The 22,741-nt window shown below is 39.5% G+C and overlaps 1 protein-coding gene across 1 annotated transcript in view; it reads right to left on the bottom strand.

The window, feature by feature from the left end:
* Nucleotides 1–385: 385 nt before the first annotated feature.
* LOC146967173 (transmembrane protein 150A-like) overlaps nucleotides 386–22,741 on the bottom strand; it is a 23,917-nt gene continuing 1,561 nt past the window's right edge. The window contains exons 2-7 of the mRNA XM_085761574.1: nucleotides 18,189–18,236; nucleotides 15,995–16,081; nucleotides 13,375–13,442; nucleotides 8,966–9,093; nucleotides 2,168–2,345; nucleotides 386–749 (exon numbers count right to left, since the gene is read on the bottom strand). Of these exons, the coding sequence (XP_085617700.1) occupies nucleotides 448–749; nucleotides 2,168–2,345; nucleotides 8,966–9,093; nucleotides 13,375–13,442; nucleotides 15,995–16,081; nucleotides 18,189–18,236 (811 nt within the window). The 3' untranslated portion in view covers nucleotides 386–447. The remainder of the gene's footprint in view (nucleotides 750–2,167; nucleotides 2,346–8,965; nucleotides 9,094–13,374; nucleotides 13,443–15,994; nucleotides 16,082–18,188; nucleotides 18,237–22,741) is intronic.

Below are 22,741 nucleotides of genomic sequence, written 5' to 3'. Positions count from 1 at the left end.
GAATGTGCAGGTCACAACTTGTCCACCAGAGCGTTGTGGAGTTGTTGGATTGTGTATTTGATGAGTTTGATGAGGGAAAACCAAGAAATCCCATGAGCCTCCGTAGCGTAGCTCTGAGCAGCTCACGGCTCTGCTCTGCCGTTCTAAAAATAGCTTGCACCGACAATTAAAGGTAACAAACCTACTGCTATGACTATAGGGATTATGGCAATGGGCCAATTTGCCAAAATGCTGAACTATCCCTTTAAACAAATACAAGAGCTGAGTGTGTGTGTGTGTGTGTGTGTGTGTGTGTGTGTGTGTGTGTGTGTGTGTGTGTGTGTGTGTGTGTGTGTGTGTGTGCAGAAAGGCACTGGCAGTGTTGTGCAGCGTTTTGTCTTTGGTCCCTGTTGAGGTTCTGCAGCGTCTCCGCTCCAGTTTGAGTCGTTCATCATCATCATCATCACTTTAAAGGATCGATAAGTTCTCCGGTTGGTGATGATGATGAAGATGATGATGATGATGGTGGTGGTGGTTGTTCGCCGCCACCGCCTCGGCCTTGTGCTCTGCGGCGGAGAAGCTCAGCGCGGCCCCTCCCCCTCCTCCCCCTCCTCCTCCTCTGGACAGCACCATCAGCGTGTCGCCCGACATGCCGGCGAACTCGAAGGCGAAGGTCCCGTAGAAGAGCATGATGAGCGAGCAGTAGGTCCACTCGAAGATGGCCGAGGCGTGCTGCAGGGCGAAGCTCTCCTGGCAGAAGAAGACGCCGCCTAAAGGTCAAAAGGTCAAGGAGAAACCGACCGACAACGAAGCAGGAGGTGGAGCACATGAAGTCAGAGAGACGTAGAGGAGTGTTTTCTCCAGCAGGGGGCAGCGTCACACATCATACACACACAGACAGACAGAGCAGCTTCAGGCCAAACTAAACACACACACACACACACAGAGGATAGGGGTACGACCATGTTTTGATTTCCAAAACAGAGGACGCTCGGCTCTTACTTAAAGGAATAGTTCACCGAAAAATGAAATTCATTCGTTCGTTCGTTATAGAGAGATATTTTGTTGTATAGCTGAATTTTCTGTCCATATAGATAGGCATATACCTGTTGTATATGTATATATGAGGTGTCTTTTTTGTAAACTTCAAGTATCATTTAAAGGAATAGTTCACCAGAAAATGAAATTCAGTCATTATTGACTCACCCTCATGCTGATGAATACTCAGGAGTAGTTTTTTATTCCTCAAAGTGCATCTGGAGACCCGGGAGGCCGGTTCGTTGTCCAACCAAAACTTTATATGAGAGTCAATAGTGCCCGACACAAAAATGTCCATAAAACTACACAAAAACCTTGTAGAGTTTACTCAAAACTACGTCATTTAGGACATTTTTACAGCCTAAACAGTCCTGTATTGAATGTTCCTTCACGTGAACGTGAGAACGCGCCCCATTTCCAGTAAACTCTGGACTATATCTATCTCTACTATATCTAACTATATCTTTCAGGACACTTGGATTGCAGTGGATGAGCAGTGTGGAGGAATATTAAATGGTTTTTGTGTAGTTTTATGGACGTTTTTGTGTCGGGCGCTATTGACTCTCATATAAAGCTTTGGTTGGACTACGAACCGGCTTCCCGGGTCTCCAGATGCACTTTGGGGAATAAAAAACTACTCCGGAGTATTCATCAGCATGAGGGTGAGTCACTAATGACTGAATTTTATTTTTTGGTGAACTATTCCTTTAAATAATACTTGAAGTTTACAAAAAAGACGCCTCATAGATACATACAATAAATATGTCTCGTCTGTATGGATAGAAAATTCAGCTATACAACAAAATATCTCCCTATAACCAGAGACACAAATTCAGATCGGCTTCCTGAGGTTTATTAATGGTAGAAAAATAAAATAAAATAGGTCCTCTGGAATGAAATAATGATAAAAAAAACACTTTTGTATTAGAAAATCAACCTATAATGTTGTGTGCAATCTACCAAGTGAGCTTCAACAGTTTGTAATGATGCTGCCCTGACATTTGCTCACAAGACACCACAACAAAATACCGCAGTCACTGTGCAAAGTTCCATTTAAGTTCATGCGTAAAGGGATAGTTCAACATTTTGGCAAATTGAAGAGGACGTTTGGTCACCCTGACAGAGGGTCTAGTTGACGGTGGAAGGATACTAAGCACCAGGGCGATGAGCGCCAGCAGGGCCATCCCCACACGCAGGTGACCCACCCGGTACTCGTCCTGGGTCTTGGCGAGTCTGTAGGTCAGAGCCGACTGCAAACACACGAACAGCATGCTGGACGGGAAGGCCACGCCGGCGCCCACGTAGTGAAGCACTTTGGCAAAGTCCACCTGAGAAATAAAGACAAAAACAGAAAACAACAACTCCATTATTATCAATTTAACTCGACTTTATCACTGCAAAAACTCAAAATCTTTCCAAGAATATTTGTCTTATTTCTTGTCAAAATGTCTCATTTCTAGTCAAAACTAATCTCTTTCCACTTAAATGAGACTCATCACCTAAAAATTTACTTGTTTTTAGACAGTTATCACTTGTTTCAAACTAATTTTCACTTGAAATAAGTAGAAAAATCTGCCAGTGAAAGCAAGTTTTTTGTGCTTGTAATAAGAAAGAAAAACTTGCTCCACTATCAGATTATTTCAAGTGAAAATATAAGTAAAAAGTATCTAAAAACAAGCTACTTTTTAATGTGATGAGTCTTATTTTAAGTATAATGAGATTTGTTTTGACTAGAAATAAGACAAATATTCTTGGTAAGATTTTGAGTTTTTGCAGTGTAACTTCTCCTCTGTGTCTCTAACCCTCCTCTCCTCCATGTGCATTAATTTGTTTTCAACGAAGCCGGTGAGAAATCAATCCATGGAGCGGTGGATACCGTTATTTATCATCTACCATGTTACCATGTTTGTGTATATCTGTGTAGTTTTATCTGTCATAAACAAGATATTACGGGTTACGGGCGTAACAAGTTACATTTATTTAACCATCATCACTATTACTAAACTAAACATAGTTCCTCTTTCGCTTTCCTCTTTGAATTCAGAACAGAAACTTCATGTTCTGTTTTTTGTTTACTCCAGTTATTTTTAATGTATTTCTTTTTTTGCATGTCATATTTCTTCTTCTTATTATTCTATTTTAGCCGTGCTGCTGTCTCTCCTTCCGTATCTCTATAGAAGGACATGAAGCTCGGTCCGTCCACCTCTGTGGTCCAGACTCAGACAGACATCAGTCCGGTTCCTGTGAGATCTGGTTGGTTCAGATATTATTAACGATGCCCAGAGGACGAATCCTAACCGACCTCTGACCTTTCCCTCAGCGCCACCCACAGATCAAAGTCCTGGGAAACACGACGAGATTAAACTTTGTCCAGAAACGTCTAGACAACAGATGCGATAAATGTTCCTTGATTATTCCAATTATCACTTAATTAATTTATGTTATATATTAAAAAAAACTCAGATTTACAGTTTAGTTGATGAAAAAAACACAAATCTTCACTTTTACAAGCAGCAACAAGTTTCAGATTCAGTTCAAAACTGCTGATTAATTTGGTGTCGATCAATAAGTAACGTTCAAGGTCCTGTAGGATTAATGAGAACTTCTGGTTGATGAATAGGGTGAGAGTTAGATAACATGGACAAAAAAAACAAAAAACAAAACACAAAATGACCTGTAAACACGGTCAACACGGGTCACGGTGACCTCACACATGCACGGCATTCTGGGTAATCATTGTGTTACAGTATCTGACAATCAGGAGAATGAACGACACCAACGACACCCGAGAGAGACGACGACGACGACACGGTGTCAACTTGAACTCAGCTGCAGCAGCTCCCTGCGTTTATATCCTTCATAATGGGCCCACACACACACACACACACACACACACACACACACACACACACACACACACACACACACACAGACACACACACACACACACACACACACACAGCAGCTGGTATGATGATAACAGAAGGAGGTGGACGACGACATCACAGCTGGTTCAGAGGCCTAATTACAGGGAGGAGGCGGATGAATACGTGGACGTGAACCGGTTCTGAAGAAGTAGTTCATCTACAAAGTGTCGAGTGTCGAGTTTTTTGTTCCTGACATCGTCGGGTATCGAACATCAGCCTCAGGACCTCGTGAGCTGTTCCTGGAAACTCGTCTTCCCCCCGGGGACAAAGTTTTAATAAATGGTTCCTAGTAGAGTGAGAGAAGATAGTTACACTTTCTCTGTCTCTCTGTCTCTCAGGTCTCTCTCTGTCAAAATCCAAATTCAAATTTGTTTTCTTGGCATGAATGTTAGGAGAACTATAATGTTGCCAAAGCATCAAGAATCAATGAAACAAAACAAATACAAATCACAGAATCAAATATTACAAGTAGATTAGGGCCACATTGACAAATCAAACTTCGAGAATAAAGTCATAAATTTACGACTTTATTCTTGTAAATTTACGACTTTATTCTCAAAGTCTGTGTTTTTTTTTTTCCTCAATGTGGCCCTAATACTATCTCTCTGTCTGTCTGTCTGTCTGTCTGTCTGTCTGTCTGTCTGTCTGTCTGTCTGTCTGTCTGTCTGTCTGTCTGTCTGTCTGTCTGTCTGTCTGTCTGTCTGTCTGTCTGTCTGTCTGTCTATCAAAATGCAAGAATTGACTAAATAAATCTGTAATTTGGAGCTGGATGGACGGACAGTGGACAAGTTTGATCGCCTAGAAGTCAAACAGTGTCTCGTCCCTCTTCCTCCTCCTCCTCCTCCTCCTCTTCCTCCTCCTCCTCTCGACTTCAACATCAGCACTTCATCCTGCAGATGTAAACATCTGCCCTCAGCTGTTTACTGCTCGACGTACAGTAACATCACTGTGTTTACACTGAGGCCCACACACACACACACACACACATAATGACCCTCTGTGTGTGTGTGTGTGTGTGTGTGTGTGTGTGTGTAAGTGGAGACGGGGGAGGAGGCGCCGCGGCCAATCACCAAAAAAGATGAGAAACCCCCACAAAAACACACACACACACACACACACATGTTCACATATGCAGACACACACACCATCACCACCGCCCCCGACTCCACCCCCCTAACCGCTGGATGGTGAGAGGCCTGAAGAACCTCAGCCTGGAGGAACATGAGACGGAGAAGAGGCCCCAACAATACTGACCTTCACACACCCTCACACACACACACACACACACACACACACATGCACACATAACGTGACTAAGGATAACCATATATCTAACTGCAATTTTGACGTTTGTTACAACACACGAACAGAAAAACACAGAGAGCACGTGGAGGAAATATTCAGATACTTAAAACTCCTTCAGTATAAAGGTAGATGTTTATGTTAAAGCTCCATTCAGTATAAAGGTAGATGTTTGTGTTAAAGCTCCTTCAAAATAAAGGTAGATGTTTGTGTTAAAGCTCCATACAGTATAAAGGTAGATGTTTATATTAAAGCTCCATACAGTATAAAGGTAGATGTTTGTGTTAAAGCTCCATACAGTATAAAGGTAGATATTTAAAGCTCCATACAGTATAAAGGTAGATGTTTGTGTTAAAGCTCCATACAGTATAAAGGTAGATGTTTGTATTAAAGCTCCATACAGTATAAAGGTAGATGTTTGTGTTAAAGCTCCATACAGTATAAAGGTAGATGTTTGTGTTAAAGCTCCATACAGTATAAAGGTAGATGTCCATGTGTAGTGTGATTATAAAGCAGCTCTAGGTTCTATATTAATACTGTGAAAGTATCAAAGCCTCAGTCCACAGAGAAATGCACACAGCCTGTATTCAGAAACTGAGCCTTAAAACCAGCCGTCAGGACTTCCTGTCACTTTGTGATGTCACTACGGCGCTCGACATGGCTCCTCTGGTCACATGCATACATTTTTGGGGGGGTTTTGTTGCTATTTTAACATAATTAATGAAAACAAATGGTCACTCCATTGCTGAGCTAACAAGCTACAAGCCTGTTGTTGGATATGAAGAAGCTAAAACTTCTCTGTGAGAGTTACATTAAAGTCCTTTTTATTAATCAAATATCAGCACATTTTAACCTAAATTCTTCCATGTGTTGAGTTTATGTTGTGACCCAGTGATGAAGATGTGAAAACCAGAAACATATCTGTCTTTTTATGGATCAAAACTTGAGATAAAACACAGAAAAAGTGTAAAAAAAATGAAGTTTTAAAGCTGCAATAATCAATTGTTTGTTATAAAAGTGAATTAAAGTGACAACGTAGCTGAACCTGCAGCTCCTCTCAGCTGTAACTGACAGATGTTTTCATGGAAACAGCTGTAAAAACCGGAAGAGAACAGATGTTTCCCTATTGGCGACCAAATACGGAGCAACAAACAAACAAACAAACAAACAAACTAGCAGCAACAAGTTCACCATCAGCTCCACTTCATGGATGTTGCTGAGGTGCAGCAGCAGCAGCAGCAGCTCCTTCAGAGTGAAGAGCCGTCGGTTGGTCTCATTCCAGCTGTGCACATGTCCAAACACATAAATGTCAGAGTAAATGTGAGGCTGCATTCCTGCTGCAGAGCTCCACGGTCGCAACATGTTCAACATTCACTCGGTCCGCTCCACACCCGAGGCCACGGCGGCGCAGACAGGACGAGTGCACGATGTTCATGTATGTACAGTCAGTGTGTATGTATGTTGGAGCATGTGACATGTGCTGCAGAAACAGAAACTCTGAGAGCTGAGAGCACACGTCAGCACAGAAAAACACGAAAAAAGGTAACTCTCGTTCAGCTGTGTCCTTTCAAAATAAGAGCATCCACACAAAACGCCGAGCAGAAGGCCACGTTTCAAGATGAGATGTGAAGAAGACAGGGATTATTATTACATGTATCGTTATTGTTTTGCATCATTCATTCATATGTTTATTTTTCCTTTTTTTCCTATTCACTGAGAATCACTAATCTTTTTCCTACTTATTTTTCATTATCATTTAATTATTCCTTATTTTCTTGTCTTTACTTGTAACAAATTTGGTTTTTGAATATGTTCTGGTTTTCATAAGCCCTTTTGGGTTTCATCCCTATCATAATGATTGTTCGTACTATTTTAAATGATAAGTTTGTTAAAAAATAAATAAAACATGTTTAACCAGTCATCAGAGTCATAATCCAGCAGATTATCACACTAATGTGATGTAATCAAATTATTTTAGATTAAATTCAGAGTCGTATTGAAGAAGTGTAAAGTTACAACAGCGCTGGTTTCACAGAGATTATTCTTCTTTGCTCTAAACACCGTGTCAATCCGGTGTAGGTGTGAAAACTAGTTGGAAATAAAAAAAAAACTATTCTAATTCTGACTCTGCTCATTAGTTTGTTAAATATATTTTTATATTTTCGCGTCAGGCTGATCTGGTCCATCACAAAACAGGATAACAAGACGCCAACACCAATTTTAAACTTCCCAATAGGGATCAATAAAGTGTCAGATTCTGTATTAGGAATAAACGGCCCTGCTGTCAACAGATAATGATATTTTATTCTCTTCATACAAAAACATTGCTGCGGCAACAACGCCATAAATGACTCATAATGTCCCGTCTGAGCCGTTTGTGTGGAATAAGAAAAAAAAAACTTTAAATATTAAATAATTTAATATGTTTTCATCTTTATACTTGGGGTCCAGAGTTGAGTTGGTGTGTTAAAGTCTGTGTTTACAGAGTGAAGGCCTCATGTTGAGCTGCTACAATAACAAAACCACTGTTATTTAATAAGGAGGAAAAAAAAAAAAAAAAAAATCAAACATTCACCTCGATGTCAAAAAGTTTTACAATCGCCGGAGGCAGATAATCACAGAGATAACATCTGAGTGTGTGAAAAACAATTATGTAAGAAATTATGTAACTTTGACGTTTTTATTTTGATAAATGCTGCAAGGACAAAAAATTTTCAGGTGTTTGTTTTTATGACAATATGTTTTTGGTTTGTTTTTCTGTGAACTCCGACTCTAAGTGACGCAAGAAACAGTGATTCAGACTCTGACTGCGTTTTATTTTGAAAATCAATCAGCTCAATCAATCAATCAAATCATTCAGAGGAACCTGGGACCAGTGTGAACAAACCTTCAACATCAACACCTCTCCACTCAGCTCCACTTTACTCTGTCTAATGATCCACTTCACTGTCCACTTCAAACATAGGACAACTGAACACTGACGACTCACATCTCTACTTAAAGAGATAGTTCAACATTTTGGCAAATTGGCCCATTGCCATAGTCCCTATAGTCATAGCAGTAGGTTTGTTACCTTTAATTGTCGGTGCAAGCTATTTTTTAGAACGGCGGAGCAGAACTGCTCAGAGCTACGCTACAGAAGCTCATGGGATTTCTTGGTTTCCCTCATCAAACTCATCAAATACACAATCCAACAACTCCACAACGCTCTGGTGGACAAGTTGTGACCTGCACATTCACCACGCTATGAGATAATAACAGAACGTTACCAGACAGAGTTGTTTTAGAGGGAAATTCATGCAAAACCACTGATGTGCGTTGCCTTCAGGGACAGTTTTTCATCAAGCAGTCTCTGTATTTCCCTCGAAAACAACTCTGTCTGGTAACGTTGTGTTATTATCTCATAGCGTGGTGAGTGTGCAGGTCACAACTTGTCCACCAGAGCGTTGTGGAGTTGTTGGATTGTGTATTTGATGAGTTTGATGAGGGAAACCAAGAAATCCCATTAGCCTCCGTAGCGTAGCTCTGAGCAGCTCACGGCTCTGCTCCGCCGTTCTAAAAATAGCTTGCACCGACAATTAAGGTAACAAACCTACTGCTATGACTATAGGGATTATGGCAATGGGCCAACTCGCCAAAATGTTGAACTATCCCTTTAACCTCATATCCAAGGAAATATAAGATGTGTGTGTGTGTGTGTGTGTGTGTGTGTGTGTTACCTGGAAGTTTCCCACCATGATGAGGCCGGCGGCGCAGATCCAGCCGGTGGAGAGTCCGGCCGTGTTGAGGACACAGTTCTGGTGTTTCTCGATCACGTGAGCGTATCGAAGCAAACCGATCAGCATCACTGCAGGAGGAGGAAGAACAGGAAGTGAGGAGGAGGAGGAGGAGGAGGAGGAGGAGTAAACTCATTGATCAGTTATCGGTTATCGGGTCTTCAGTCCCAGCCTGTCTGATCTCTGTGTGAGCAGATTCCTGACGTCTGTTTACAGAACAAACGCCTCCATCAAAGCTTCACAGCAGCTTTCAACATCTGCAGCTCATCATCACGCTGCTCAGACTGTTTGGACGCTCACGCCGTCGCTCGCTCCAGCCGAGAGCACCGCCCACGACCCCCGACATTTTGATCGTGCAGCGAACGCAGCGCGAAAAGAGGCCGTGTTTTTGTATCTTTGTGGGTTTATGGGCCAAAGAGCAACTACAGCCAAGAGACCACTTTCACAAATGATCCTTAAAAAGCATCTTTTAATGAGACACTGATGATGATCACCTGAACCATGTCTGGTTTTATAGGAGGATGATAAAATCAAAACAACTGCTGGGATTAAACATTGACATTATCCCACCAAAACTCATTTAAACTATTTTAACTTAGTTATAACGGCGCTGGTTTCACAGAGATTATTCTTCTTTGCTCTAAACACTGTGTCAAATCCGGTGTAGGTGTGAAAACTAGTTGGAAATTAAAAAAAAAAACTATTCTAATTCTGACTCTAATTCTGATTCTGATTCTGAACTTCCCAATAGGGATCAATAAAGTGTCAGATTCTGTATTAGGAATAAATGGCCCTGCTGTCAACAGATAATAATATTTTACAAAAACATACAAAAACATTGCTGCGGCAACAACACCATAAATCACTCATAATGTCCCGTCTGAGCCGTTTGTGTGAAAAAAAACAAAAAAAAACTTTAAATATTAAATAATTTAATATTTTTTCATCTTTATACTTAAAATAACTAAGTTAAAATATTTATGTTGTGTTGTTTAGGAATGTTTATGAACATGTTTTCTTTAGATTATTATGATTCAAGGTCTGAAAAAACCCAATATTGGGTTACTTGCTTAACTTTATAGCACATCATAGAGCATTTCATAATGGCGTATAAGGTCAAGTATTATAATAGAGTTATAATGCTCTACACGCCTTATGATAATTTATGAGTATTTATAATTATAGTTATACACGTTTATGAGCCAATTATAACACATTACAACTATATTTATAATGCATTATCGATGTGGGCATTGCCAACAAGTTAACGTATTATAATACCTGACCTTATAAGTCATGATAAAATGCTTTATAGTGGGTTATGATTATTGTTATAAAGCATTATGATTATTTACGAGTGTTTACAACTATAGTTACACAGTGTTATAACTGCATTATAACTCATTATAAGTATAGTTATAATGTGTTATAGAGCTAGGCATCAAATAAAGTGTTACCCAATATTTTTTGTGATTTTGACTAGTTGTCACTAAACGCTCTAAATGACAATATTTTTGTTTTAAATTTAGGAGAAATGTTGTCAGTAGTTAATAGAATAAAACAAAAATGTTCATTTTACTCCAACACACATCTATAAATAGTAAAAACCAGAGAAACTGAGCATTTTGAAGTGGTCTCTTCATTTTTTGTGCGACTGTATCTCTAAACACATCAACACTGTGGTTTTCATTAGAGAAAATGTATCAGTGACTGTTGTCGAACTGATAATCGATCAATAGTTTCAGACACTTTTTAAAGGGACAACGAGGAGTTTTGGAAAAGCGAAGCGTTTTCACACTACATTTATGAGCCTCCGCGCACCGTGAAATTCTTTGACCGGCGCAAGACAGACTCATGTTTTCATTCATCAATAATTAAAGTCAGAGGTTCGAAGATGATCACATACCGTCGTAGTTCCGACCATAAACGGTGATTCAGCTGCGTTATTCTCATCACTCGTTGTGAAACCGAAAGTAAAGAAAGCTGGTCGGCTCGACCAGCATTTCCACCACCACTAATAATAACAAAATAACGATAGAGACAAAACAATATATTTATCGAAAATGGGCCCATTAACAAGTGTGGGTAGCGGAGATTCATCCACATTAACGTGAGACTTTTTTTATAACCAAATAGAAACTCCTCGTTGTCCCTTTAAGCAGAAATTCTGTATGTAATATGGACACAGATTCTCAAATATTTTGTTTTTCTGGATTCATTTGCACATCATATAATAATAACTGTTATGACGTTTTGCAAGAATAATTCAAAACTTGGATCAGAGAAAAGAGGTGTGAGAACAGGTCTGAGATCAGGTGTGTCCAGGTGAGAGGTCGGAGACTCGGAGCAGCGTGGTCGTGGATCTCCTGCTGCTCCGTGTCCACGTCTACGTGATCCTCAGCACCCAGCAGACCCAGTTCCTGTCCAACACCACATCAAACAGCTGTTACCTAACAGCGACACCCTCGTCTGCAGCACTGATCTCAGGTCTGCAGTATTTTAGTATTTTACACAAACACGACGGGTGGAGTTTCCTTTCAAGTCACTGAGAGCGAACACGAGTGAAGCACTTCAGATTCCACCAGAGAAACGAGACCTCGAGTCTGAAACTATCACATATTCAATGATTTTATCTCCTGGTTTCAGCATTAATTATTGTAAACTGATAAAATGACGAGTCTTATTATTGATTTATTCTTCGAGTTATTTATATTTCTTGCACTTTTGTATTGTTTTCACACAACTTTGTCCTCCAGATCAAAATAAACCTCATTTCATTGACTGTTTACACTGTGTTTAACCCATTTTTACACTTTCTTTTCTGGAATTAGTTGTTTAATAAACTTAATTTACATAAACATATTTAGTTTTTCAGTCACTAAGTTACTTTGTTTTGAAACATTTTCAGTTGTGTCATTGAGTCAACTTTGACCACAGATGCTGTAAAATTGAATAAAATATCCAATAATGAAATGAAAATGTTGAGCAGTGTGGTGAGGAAGCATCAATATGGTTTTCAGGCTTGAAAGAAATGTATAGTTGTGATACAAAAACATTTGACAGGAAGGTTAATTCACAATGTACCGTATGGAGGACCAGGGACGTCACATAAAACAATCAATCCTTCAATAAATACTAAAAATGGATTCACAAAAGCAGCTACAGCTCATCATCAAATAAAGTATGCATCAATACATCCATTAATGAATGAATAAATAACAACTTTAACAAAATAAAGACTTTTGATCATTTGAAAAAGCTTTTTATAAACAGGAACAGTTTGTGTTTTCCTCTAGCATTTCTTTTTTCAATTAGCTAATTTGTCTCTTCGTGACTCTCTGCACCTTCAGAATAAAACTAGTCTTCAGTCAGAATGAAGAAAAATAATAATAATTTTTATAAATGCTGTTTTTTTGTGACATCTCTGAGCCTCTGTACTCTCTCACGACAATATTCACAACTTTTTTATGAAAAATACTTTTAATTCTTTTGATCTCTGCAGTGAAAACGTTTCTTTTTTCCCTGTGAGGTGACTGATGTTGCTCATGTTTAAAGACCAGTGTCCTCCATGTTTAACCGCTCAGTAGAATAAAGTAACACAGATTCCTATAGAAACTTTACTTTAGCAAACAGAAAAAGAAGAAGAATCAATGTGCAGAGCGGTCGTTGAACTCTCATTCGTGTGAGGTATAAAAACGCTGCATTCATGGCACAGGGCAAATCTTCTCCTGGGTGGAGGAGGGAGGAGGGAGAGACTTTACAGCTGAAACAACAAGTCTGAGGTCTCTTGAACGTTACACACTGCAAAAACTCAAAATCTTACCAAGAATATTTGTCTTATTTCTAGTCAAAATGTAATTTCTAGTCAAAACAAATCTAATTATACTTAAAATAAGACTCATCACATTAAAAAGTAGCTTGTTTTTAGACACTTTTTACTTCTTTCAAGCAAATTTTCACTTGAAATAAGTAGAAAAATCTGCCAGTGAAAGCAAGTTTTTTGTGCTTGAAATAAGAAAAAAAACTTGCTCAGATTTTTCTACTTATTTCAAGTGAAAATTTGCTTGAAACAAATGAAAATGATCTAAAAACAAGTTCATTTTTAGGTGATGAGTCTTATTTTGAGTGAAAAGAGATTAGTTTTGACTAGAAATTAGACATTTTGACAAGAAATAAGACAAATACTCTTGGAAAGATTTTGAGCTTTTGCAGTGCATGAGCCGAGTGCAGCTCCGCGACTACAGTATGTGTGTGTGTGTGTGTGTGTGAGAAGATGTAAAGAAATAAAATAATGTGTAAAGAGTGAAATCTGAGTGTGTGTGACACTTTGACACTGAGACACTGGGACTCACCCATGAAGGAGCCGGTGCTGCAGATGAGGCTGAAGAAGCAGCTCTCGGGAGGCAGAGTCCCACATTTACTGCAGAGAGAACAGAGCAGAGCAGAGCAGAGCAGAGTGTTAACGTTAGCGCTGACGTTGGTCTGGGCTCGAGTCCAGGATCTCTGGGCTCAAGTTCAGTCAGGTTCTCAGAGTTCAGACCAGATCCTGGTTCCTTTAAGTCCTGTCCTGAGCCAGGGACTTAAAAATAGTCCTGAAACAGCAGCAGCAGCAGCAGCAGCACAAAGACCTTATATGTGACTCTGTGGTATTAAAACCACGCCAGAGTTTTTTCTTTTTCTGTTTTGTTTTGCTTTTTTCCTGGAGAGCAGCTCCGTCTATAAACGGAGACGACTTCGTCCTCAGCAGGAGGTCGAGGACGGAGCGACGTGGGGATCCTGTTGTCTATGTTTATGTTTATGTGTATGTAGAGATTTATTTATATTTTATTTATTTATTTTTAATTTCTCAAATACTTCACCTAATATGGAACAGTTTAAAAACCTGTTTAGGTTGGGTTGTACCTTTATTTGTTTACATTACAGACATGGAAGTAGTTAAAGGGACAATGAGGAGTTTTGGAAAAGCGAAGCGTTTCCACACTACATTTATGAGCCTCCGCGCACCGTGAAATTCTTTGACCGGCGCAAGACAGACTCATGTTTTCATTCATCAAGAATTAAAGTCAGAGGTTCGAAGACGATCACATACCGTCGTAGTTCCGACCATAACGGGCGATTCGGCGGCGTTATTCTCATGACTCGCCATGAAACCGAATGTATAGAAAGCTGGTCGACCAGCGTTTCCGCCACCACTAATAATAACAAAATAACGATAGAGACAAAACGATATATTTATCGAAAATGGGCCCATTAACAAGTGTGGGTAGCGGAGATTCATCCACATTAATATGAGACTTTTTTATAACCAAATAGAAACTCCTTGTTGTCCCTTTAAGTGTTGATTCATTATTTCTATTATTGTTAACAATATCTCCATCATTAATTTAATAATTGTTGGCATTTTTCCACGTTCTTTCTTTTTCTTTTTTTGCATATTTATAGCTGGTAACTTTAACAAAAAATGAAAAAATCCAATAAATTGATCACAAAAAGAAAAGAAAAGAAAAGAAAAGAAAGAAACGTGAAGCTCAGAGTTCAGTTCATCGTCGTGTTTGCGTTTTGCGTCTGTGTGTGACGGTGACAGATCTGCTGCTGCTGCTGCTACACACAACAAAAGCTGCTCTTCCTGCAGAGGTCAAAGGTCACTGCTCCACCTGATAGACGGCCTCTGTTGGACAAGTGTGGACTCGTCTCACAGCTCAGCAGCAGAAACTTCAACTCCACTGAAGAAAAGTGCTTTCAACAAACTGGTTCCTGCAGGTTTTTACATCTTTGCTGCAGCCGTTTGGATGATAAACGACGAGTCACAGTTCACGTTTTACCTGCAGCAGCTTTTAGAATATCTCTTTACCATGACCGTGACCTTTTTCCTTAGAGTCATCCTAAAGCACGGCGAAGCAGCGTTTTGTTTCATGAGGTTCAAACAAACAATTTTCTTAATTATTGTGAACTTTAGTTTGGATCAGCTGCTGGTTGCTACAGTGAGTGAAATCTGTGATCAGTGAATGTGACGGGTGGGGCGGCTGTTGCACATTTTAAGCAACATTTTCTGCACAATATTATAATAAAGTCACATTTGCATAAAGCAGAAGATTATTAAAGACATAAATAATCCTTTAAGGTTTATTTTCAACAATTAAAAACTATATTTGCGATGAATTTTGACTAATTAATCAACTAAAACTAAAAATACTTCACCTTGTATGACGACTCTTTACTCTTTTATTGTCATATCTTTTTCCTTTATCATGTTTTATCTTATTTTTCTGTAAAACTTTCAGAATCTCAGGTTTTGTTTTCTTGGTTTCACTTTTCTTTTTTGGTCTTTTCTATCTGTTTCACTCTGTGTGGTTCAGCTCCTCCGGCCCTCAGGTGTTTCACCTGCGCCTCATTATCGCTGCCTCTCATCTGGATTTAATCTGTTTGCTTTTTCCTTTTTGTTCATTGTTTCTAGTTTTTCTGGTGTTTTGAGCATCAAGTCTCCAGAGTCGACAACTTGACTCATAAATCACAGAGATTTCAGAGAAACAAAAGGTGAATTTTATCCCCGTTTTTCCCTCCGACCACAGGGCAACAGTCTCTCTGTGTCTGTGTGTGTCCTGTTTGTGTTACTGTTTCAATAAAAAGAGGAAAAACAGCAGAACCAGAACCAGAACCAGAACCAGAACCAGAGCTCATAAAACCGACGGAGGGAAAACCACAGACCGCGGCTGCTTCACGTCACTCGTCTCCGTGGTTACGCCGTGTTTGCAGTGTTATTGTTCCGAGAGCAGTGACCGATTCATCCACATCTCACCGCAGCGGTTTGGAGAAACCTCAGCGCCTCCAACAGCAGCGATTGTTTTGGTTCATGTGAAGAAACTAGACGACTAGACAAGATGTTGTGTGTCTGTTGTGTGTCTGTTGTGTGTCTGTTGTTTGTCTGTTGTTCGTCTCACAGCAGCAGCGGTTTACGTCCTGAACGACACTCACCTGATGAGCGGGACGTTGTCCAGCGTGCAGCACAGCTCCGGTCCTCTCTGCAGAGGAAGCTGCTCCTCACACGACTCGTTGTAAAACCTAGAAACACACACACACACACAAACACACACAAACACACACAAACACACACCTTCAGACATCAACACTACAGCTGCTGCATTAAAAAACATTGAATCTTTCATCTTTAACCAGGTTCACTGCAAAAATTCAAAATCTTACCAAGAATATTTGTCTTATTTCTAGTCAAAATAAATCTCATTCTACTTAAAATAAGACTCATCACATTAAAAAGTAGCTTGTTTTTAGACACTTTTTACTTTTTTCAAGCAAATTTTCCACTTTAAATAAGTAGAAAAATCTGACAGTGGAGCAAGTTTTTCTTTCTTATTACAAGCACAAAAACTTTCACTGGCAGATGTTTCTACTTATTCCAATTGAAAATTAGTGACAAGTGAAAACTGTCTAAAAACAAGTTAATTTTTGAGTCTTATTTTAAGTGGAAAGAGATTAGTTTTGACTAAAATTGAGACATTTTGACAATAAATAAGACAAATATTCTTGGAAAGATTTTGAGTTTTTGCAGTGTTAAAGGTCAAACGTTTACTGCGACCTGCACAATGACGAAGTTAACGAACTCTGTTAATGGTTCCAGCTTCGTTCACGTCGACGCAAACCGGTCGAAAATTAACCCAAAGTGTTTTTAGGTGAGAGGTTTGTTAAATAACACACAGTGTGTCAGAGTGCGTGTGAGGTCATCATCATCATAGTTTAACAGCTATCACCTCAGAGCGCATTAGTTAAAAGATGATTAAAAGAAGCTTGAAAACACCGAAGGAGCAAAACAAACCAACGTTACATCACCTCTTCATCCACTTCACAGTAAAAAACTATACACAGTGTATTTGTTATGTTTTATGTGCAAATAAATGATCACTGAGTTTACAGGACAAGCCTTTGGACACTACAGTGACTCGGTATCGGAAAATGAAGAGGCTAGCTTGTTATGCTACCCTCAGTGGAGGAAAATATGTTATAGAGATAGTTAAGTTAACATATACATGCTTCTTCCTCTTTCTACAGCTTTAATTGAGTAAATGAATAAAGTTTGATGTTGAACTTTATAATGTTTCCTCTAGATTCGTAACTAAACAGCTGCTAATGCTAACGTTAGCTTTGTGGCTAATAGCGGCTCGCAGTGTTTTGGGAGGATTTCACAACTGATCACCTGATAGCCTATAGCTGCACAATAAGGTCAAATAATGATCAATTTTCAATGCAAAACTCTTAATAACAACAAAATATCAACTTTAATTTTCAGTTTAAACAGAACAAAACGACCTGTTTCCCTAAAAAAAAGTTTCATCTCCTTTGAAAACACTGTTGTTGTGTTTTACCTGTAACTTGATCGAGGTGAAACAGGAATCAAACTTCTTCTTTTCTTCTTTCTTTCTTTTTTTCCTTTATTTCAAACACTTTTCTGTTGTCTCCTCCGGGTTCTAGCTACTAGGCCTAATAAATGATGATCTCAGTGATCGACTGCTCATGTTTTCGCAAATGTTCCCCCATTTTTATATTTATATTCTATATCTGGTCACTATATAAGATAAGAACCTCTGAGTAAAACACAAGAGATGCATCGGATCAGATAATTAAATTAAAACCTATAAATCACAGATGATCTAGTGTTTTTGTAGCACCTTGTACCAGTCTGTGTCTGAAACTGAACCAGTGACCTACATATCCACAGCCCCCCCCACCCCCCACCCCCCAGCCCCTTCAGATACCCTCCATGTTATCCAGAGGTTGTTGAGAGCTTCACTGTCAGGGTTTGTGTCTCTGCAGCTGTGGAGGAGTTTTTTTGTTTTTTTTTCCTTTAAAGAATCCAGCAGGTGATTTTAATCCATGTTTATGTTTCACATTCCCCCGACATCACAGATGATTCCTGACACCAGACTGGATTCCTCCTCTTTATATTCAACCCCCCTCACCCCCCCTCAACCCCCCCCACACATACACTCGTCCTCCCTTCATGTCGACATTTGCCCCTGAAGCACTTTTTGTTTTCTTTCCCCCTCCTGCCTCGTCGTGTTTGAATTAAGAAGGACAGACTTGGCAGGAAGTGGTAAAGTATGTGTGTGCATGTGTGTGTGTGTGTGTGTGTGTGTGTGTAGTGTGTGTGCTGTACCAGTTTTGCACAGGGCAGACGTGCTGGTTGTACAGGGCCATGGCGTATCTGTTAAAGCAGAGAAGAATAAGAAGAAGTTAAGTCAGAAGTTGTTCTATAAACTTGTCACCGTCACACTGAAGCTCTGATTTCCCATCTTAAAACACAGCACTCGACAGCACCGTCACGCCACATGGGCTGCTACAGTCAGTTCATGTCAGTCCACCGTGTTGCGTTCACTGACTGACTGACTGACTGACTGACTGACTGACGAGGTTTGTGTGTTTGTGTTCGTCATCGTGTCCTGAGCGGCTGCAGTTTAACCTGAGCTCTGACATCAGAGGAGACGCTGCTGCTTTTTTAAAAAAAATACCTGAGATAAGTCATTACATACACACACACACACACACACACACACACACACACACACACACACACACACACACACTGCAAAAACTCAAAATCTTTCCAAGAATAGGCTATTTGTCTTATTTCTTGTCAAAATGTCTAATTTCTAGTCAAAACTAATCTCTTTCCACTTAAAATAAGACTCATCACCTAAAAATTAACTTGTTTTTAGATAATTTTCACTTGTTTCAAACTAATTTTCACTTGAAATAAGTAGAAAAATCTGCCAGTGAAAGCAAGTTTTTTGTGCTTGAAATAAGAAAGAAAAACTTGCTCAGATTTTTCTACTTATTTCAAGTGAAAATTTGCTTGAAAGAAGTAAAAAGTGTCTAAAAACAAGCTACTTTTTAATGTGATGAGTCTTATTTTAAGTATAATGAGATTTGTTTTGACTAGAAAAAACATTTTGGCTAGAAATAAGACAAATATTCTTGGTAAGATATTGAGTTTTTGCAGTGCACGCACATAAAAACACAATGCGTCGTCCTCCTTAACTGGTTCTGATGACTAACTGGACTTCATCGTGTCTCTTTCAGAGTCAACGGAGGAGAAATGTGTTTTAGTTCTGAGGGACGGAGCTCAGGCCTTAACGACACCTTATCTGACGCTTGAACGCATCATCACGACCGAAGGACAGAAGACACCGACCCGACTGAGTGGAAAGTGAAAATCAAACACGTGATGATGGATCATTGATCCTGAATTGATCCGTGTTAAACAGACAGGAATCACGGCACTTTGCTCTGAACTGAATCTGAATCATTTTCCCCTCGGTTTGACTTTCTGGGTCAACGACGACGACGAGGCAGGTGGCGACATGTAGGAGGAAGAAGACTAAGAAGATGGCCGACAGAATGAGAAAAGGGAGGGTGAGGTGGGGGGCAAAGGGGGTCTTTGAAAACCTCCAGAGACGCCGCTGTGAAAAATTCCTGTGTCCACTTTAACGCAGGCGTGAAAAGCTTCTCACAGAGCGACGCTGTCCGTCCACTGAGGACACAACATGAGGGGGGGTGTCTGACTCACCGATACTGAGAATTAATATGAAGCAATAACTGGAAAATATGACGGAGAGCAGATTCTGTGTTGTGTTTTATTAACCTATTGGATTATTATCATCATTATCCATGTCCCACTGGAGTTATTTACTGTCCAACTTTGAGGACGTCCAGAGACAAAACAGGAATAACTCTGAGATTTTGGGGGAAATTCACAAACTAAAGTTGTGTTTTTTTGTTTTTTCTCAAAACTCCACCTCTGCTTTTCAGGAAAACTGAGTTTTTTCCAAAACAATGATGCAACTCAGTGTGAAGAGCAGCAGCTACGAGGAAAACCTTAAAAAAATTCATACACACACGGTGACGTCTGGATGATGAAATAGTGATTCGTTGAGCCAGATGTTAACTTTGTTGTTGTCGGCTTAACATAGGGTGAAAAAGAAGAACAGGAAGTTTAGATTTGTGATTTCAGACGGACAGGCGGACGCTGATAACCTGTTGTTCAAAGGTAATCTAATCAGATTTTGGATAATGGATTGGATCAAATCTTGAAAATGGGTTGTTCAAAACTAAAAAAGGATTCTGAAATCAGATTAGATCACGTAATACAATCTTGTTTTTTTATCTGGATCAAATTAACCCCTCAGTTTGTGTTGATCTACACTTTTTTAGTAGGAGGATCTGGATAATTTGATCAAAAAAAAACAGGATTATTCTGATCCCAGCAGTTTGATGGATTCAGGGGGATTTCAGGGTCAAAATGTCATTTACCGGTAAATTCAATTCAAAATGGTCAAATAAGCAACATTTATAATATAGGTCTATATAGGCTACATTGATATTTTGCATCTGATTTTTTAATTTTAGTAGCCTATTAAAGTAAATAAAGTTAGCTTTTGATTATTTCAGGAGAAAATTACTTTTTCCCAACTACTGGATAGGCTAATTAAATGAAAATTGAAATGTGTACCTATTTTGCATTTTATAGCTACACAGTGACACAGTCCCATTCACTCATTAACTGGATTTGGTAATCTTGAAAAGTTCAGGATCAGACTGATCCAATCCAACTTTGTTTTGAACAACTGGGATGAAAGTAAAACGGATTACGTGACCCTACAGTACAGCCAGGCTAACAGTTTCCATCTGTTTCCAGTCTTTGTGCTAAGCTAAGCTAACCATCTTGGCTGTAACTCCAACATCTATAGATCAATCAGAGTTGTGTCACTGGTTCAGATAACTGAGGTGAACAATTCTGAATCAATAGCTACAGTTCACTAACTATCACAGTTCATTGATCAGAAACATTGATCCGACACAGAGTCTATTGATCAGCGTCTGTGTTTTCCCACAATGCTCTCTGACTCAGCGACTCTCCAGGTGAGCGGATCGAGGTCTGATCCTTTAATCTGCACAAACTCACATTATCTTGTTCAGGATTACAGACTTTTAGGCTTTTACAGCGGAGCAGATGAAACTGGACAAGTTAAAAAAAAAATAAAAAAACAGCTGACAGTGACTTTAAAACTGTCTCTGGTAGAAACCGTGTGTTTCTTCAGCTCACTCTTAAATCTTCTTCTTCTTCCAGACCCACAGACAGAAAAAGCCCCTAAATTCTCCTCCTCTTTATTTATGTAGGCCTAGAGAAGAACTGGAGAGTGTCTGAATTTATTGCTGCTGTTGAACTCAAGTAAATATTAAAAGTCTTTGGAAGAGGCTCCATTAGCTGGTTATTATTAGTGGAAGTGTGACAGTTTTTCTGACTTATTTATGTCTGTGTTTGTATTGCTTGTCATAACAATGTTTAAAATGCTGCTTTGATGGCAATTAAAGGGTATTTTTAAGCTCGGTGTGGTTCAGTTGGCTAAATATAAAGACTGAAGACTGAGTGAAAAAAAAAGCAGCACAAAAATCTCACTCATTAATAAACTGCATCATCTGTAAACCAGCGATAAGACCAGAAATGTAAAAGTCATTGTTAGTGCAGCTGTGATGATGATAACGATGTGGTTGGCGGATGGATACAAGAGAAGAAGTAGTTCCCTTTTAAATTCAATGCACTGTTTCTGCATTTCAGTTAAAGGGACAGTTCAACATTTTTTGGCAAATTCTACTCTCACCATAACCCCTATAGTCGCAGCAGTAGGTTCATCACCATTAATTATCGGTGCATGTTGTTTTGAGATCGGCGGGGCAGAGACGTGAGCTGCTCAGTGAACACAATGGAGGTGAACGGTACAGAGCCCCTGTCCCTCATCAAACTCATCAAATACACAATCCAACAACTCCACAACGCTCTGGTGGACAAGTTGTGACCTGCACATTCACCACGCTATGAGATAATCATGCAACATTACGAGACATGAAGCAAACACTCTGAACTACTTGCGATTTTGAAATCCCTCCGCCCAGCAGCCGTGTCTGGAATGTAGTTCCGGCCGCATTTGCCTCTAAAACAACTCAACAAATGTTACATTACACACAACATGCACCGATAATTACGATAATGTCAATAATGACGAACCTACTGCTATGACTATAGGGATTATGGTGAGAGGAGGATCTGACTAAATGTTGAACTATCCCTTTAAAGAAGAGGCGACACAGGTGAGTTAGCCAGGCTAGCTGTTTCCCCCTGTTTTCAGTCTTTATGCTAAGCTAACGCTAGCCACACCTCCTGACTCCATATATAAGACTAAAGTGGTTTTTACTCATCTCACTCTAAGAAAGAGTGTAAACAAACTGATTTTGACAATTATTGAAAAAAAATAAAAAATTAAAATTAAAAGAGGAGCTTTATGTGACCTCTGCTGTTGCTACATAGCTAACATTAGCGCCGACAGATGTTTAGAGGTGGAAAACAATCCTTCTGTTTTGCTTCCGGTCCAGACGAGCCGACCCTTTTCCCATAGCTACCAACGCTCGCTACGTAGCAACAGCAACATTCACACAAAGAGCTGCTAATTGACAATTAATATATTGAGAACATTTTTTCTTGTTCAGAGCTTTTAACAAACCTCCTTGGCCTTCATGTGGACGTTTGTTTTGGTGAGAACATTATAGTCCAGGCAATTTAGCTCATTTTGGACGCAAAAATAGAACTAATTGTCACAGAAGGTTTTTCACCATACATCATTTCTATGAGGTGTCTAGAACAACATACTAAAAGTC

Source organism: Trachurus japonicus, chromosome 19 (genome assembly GCF_045865225.1).
Source record: "Trachurus japonicus isolate A0001 chromosome 19, Traja_1.0".
In the NCBI taxonomy this organism is placed as follows: domain Eukaryota; kingdom Metazoa; phylum Chordata; class Actinopteri; order Carangiformes; family Carangidae; genus Trachurus; species Trachurus japonicus.
Note: the sequence above shows the minus strand (reverse complement) of the source record. Positions and strands in the feature narration are given on the sequence as shown.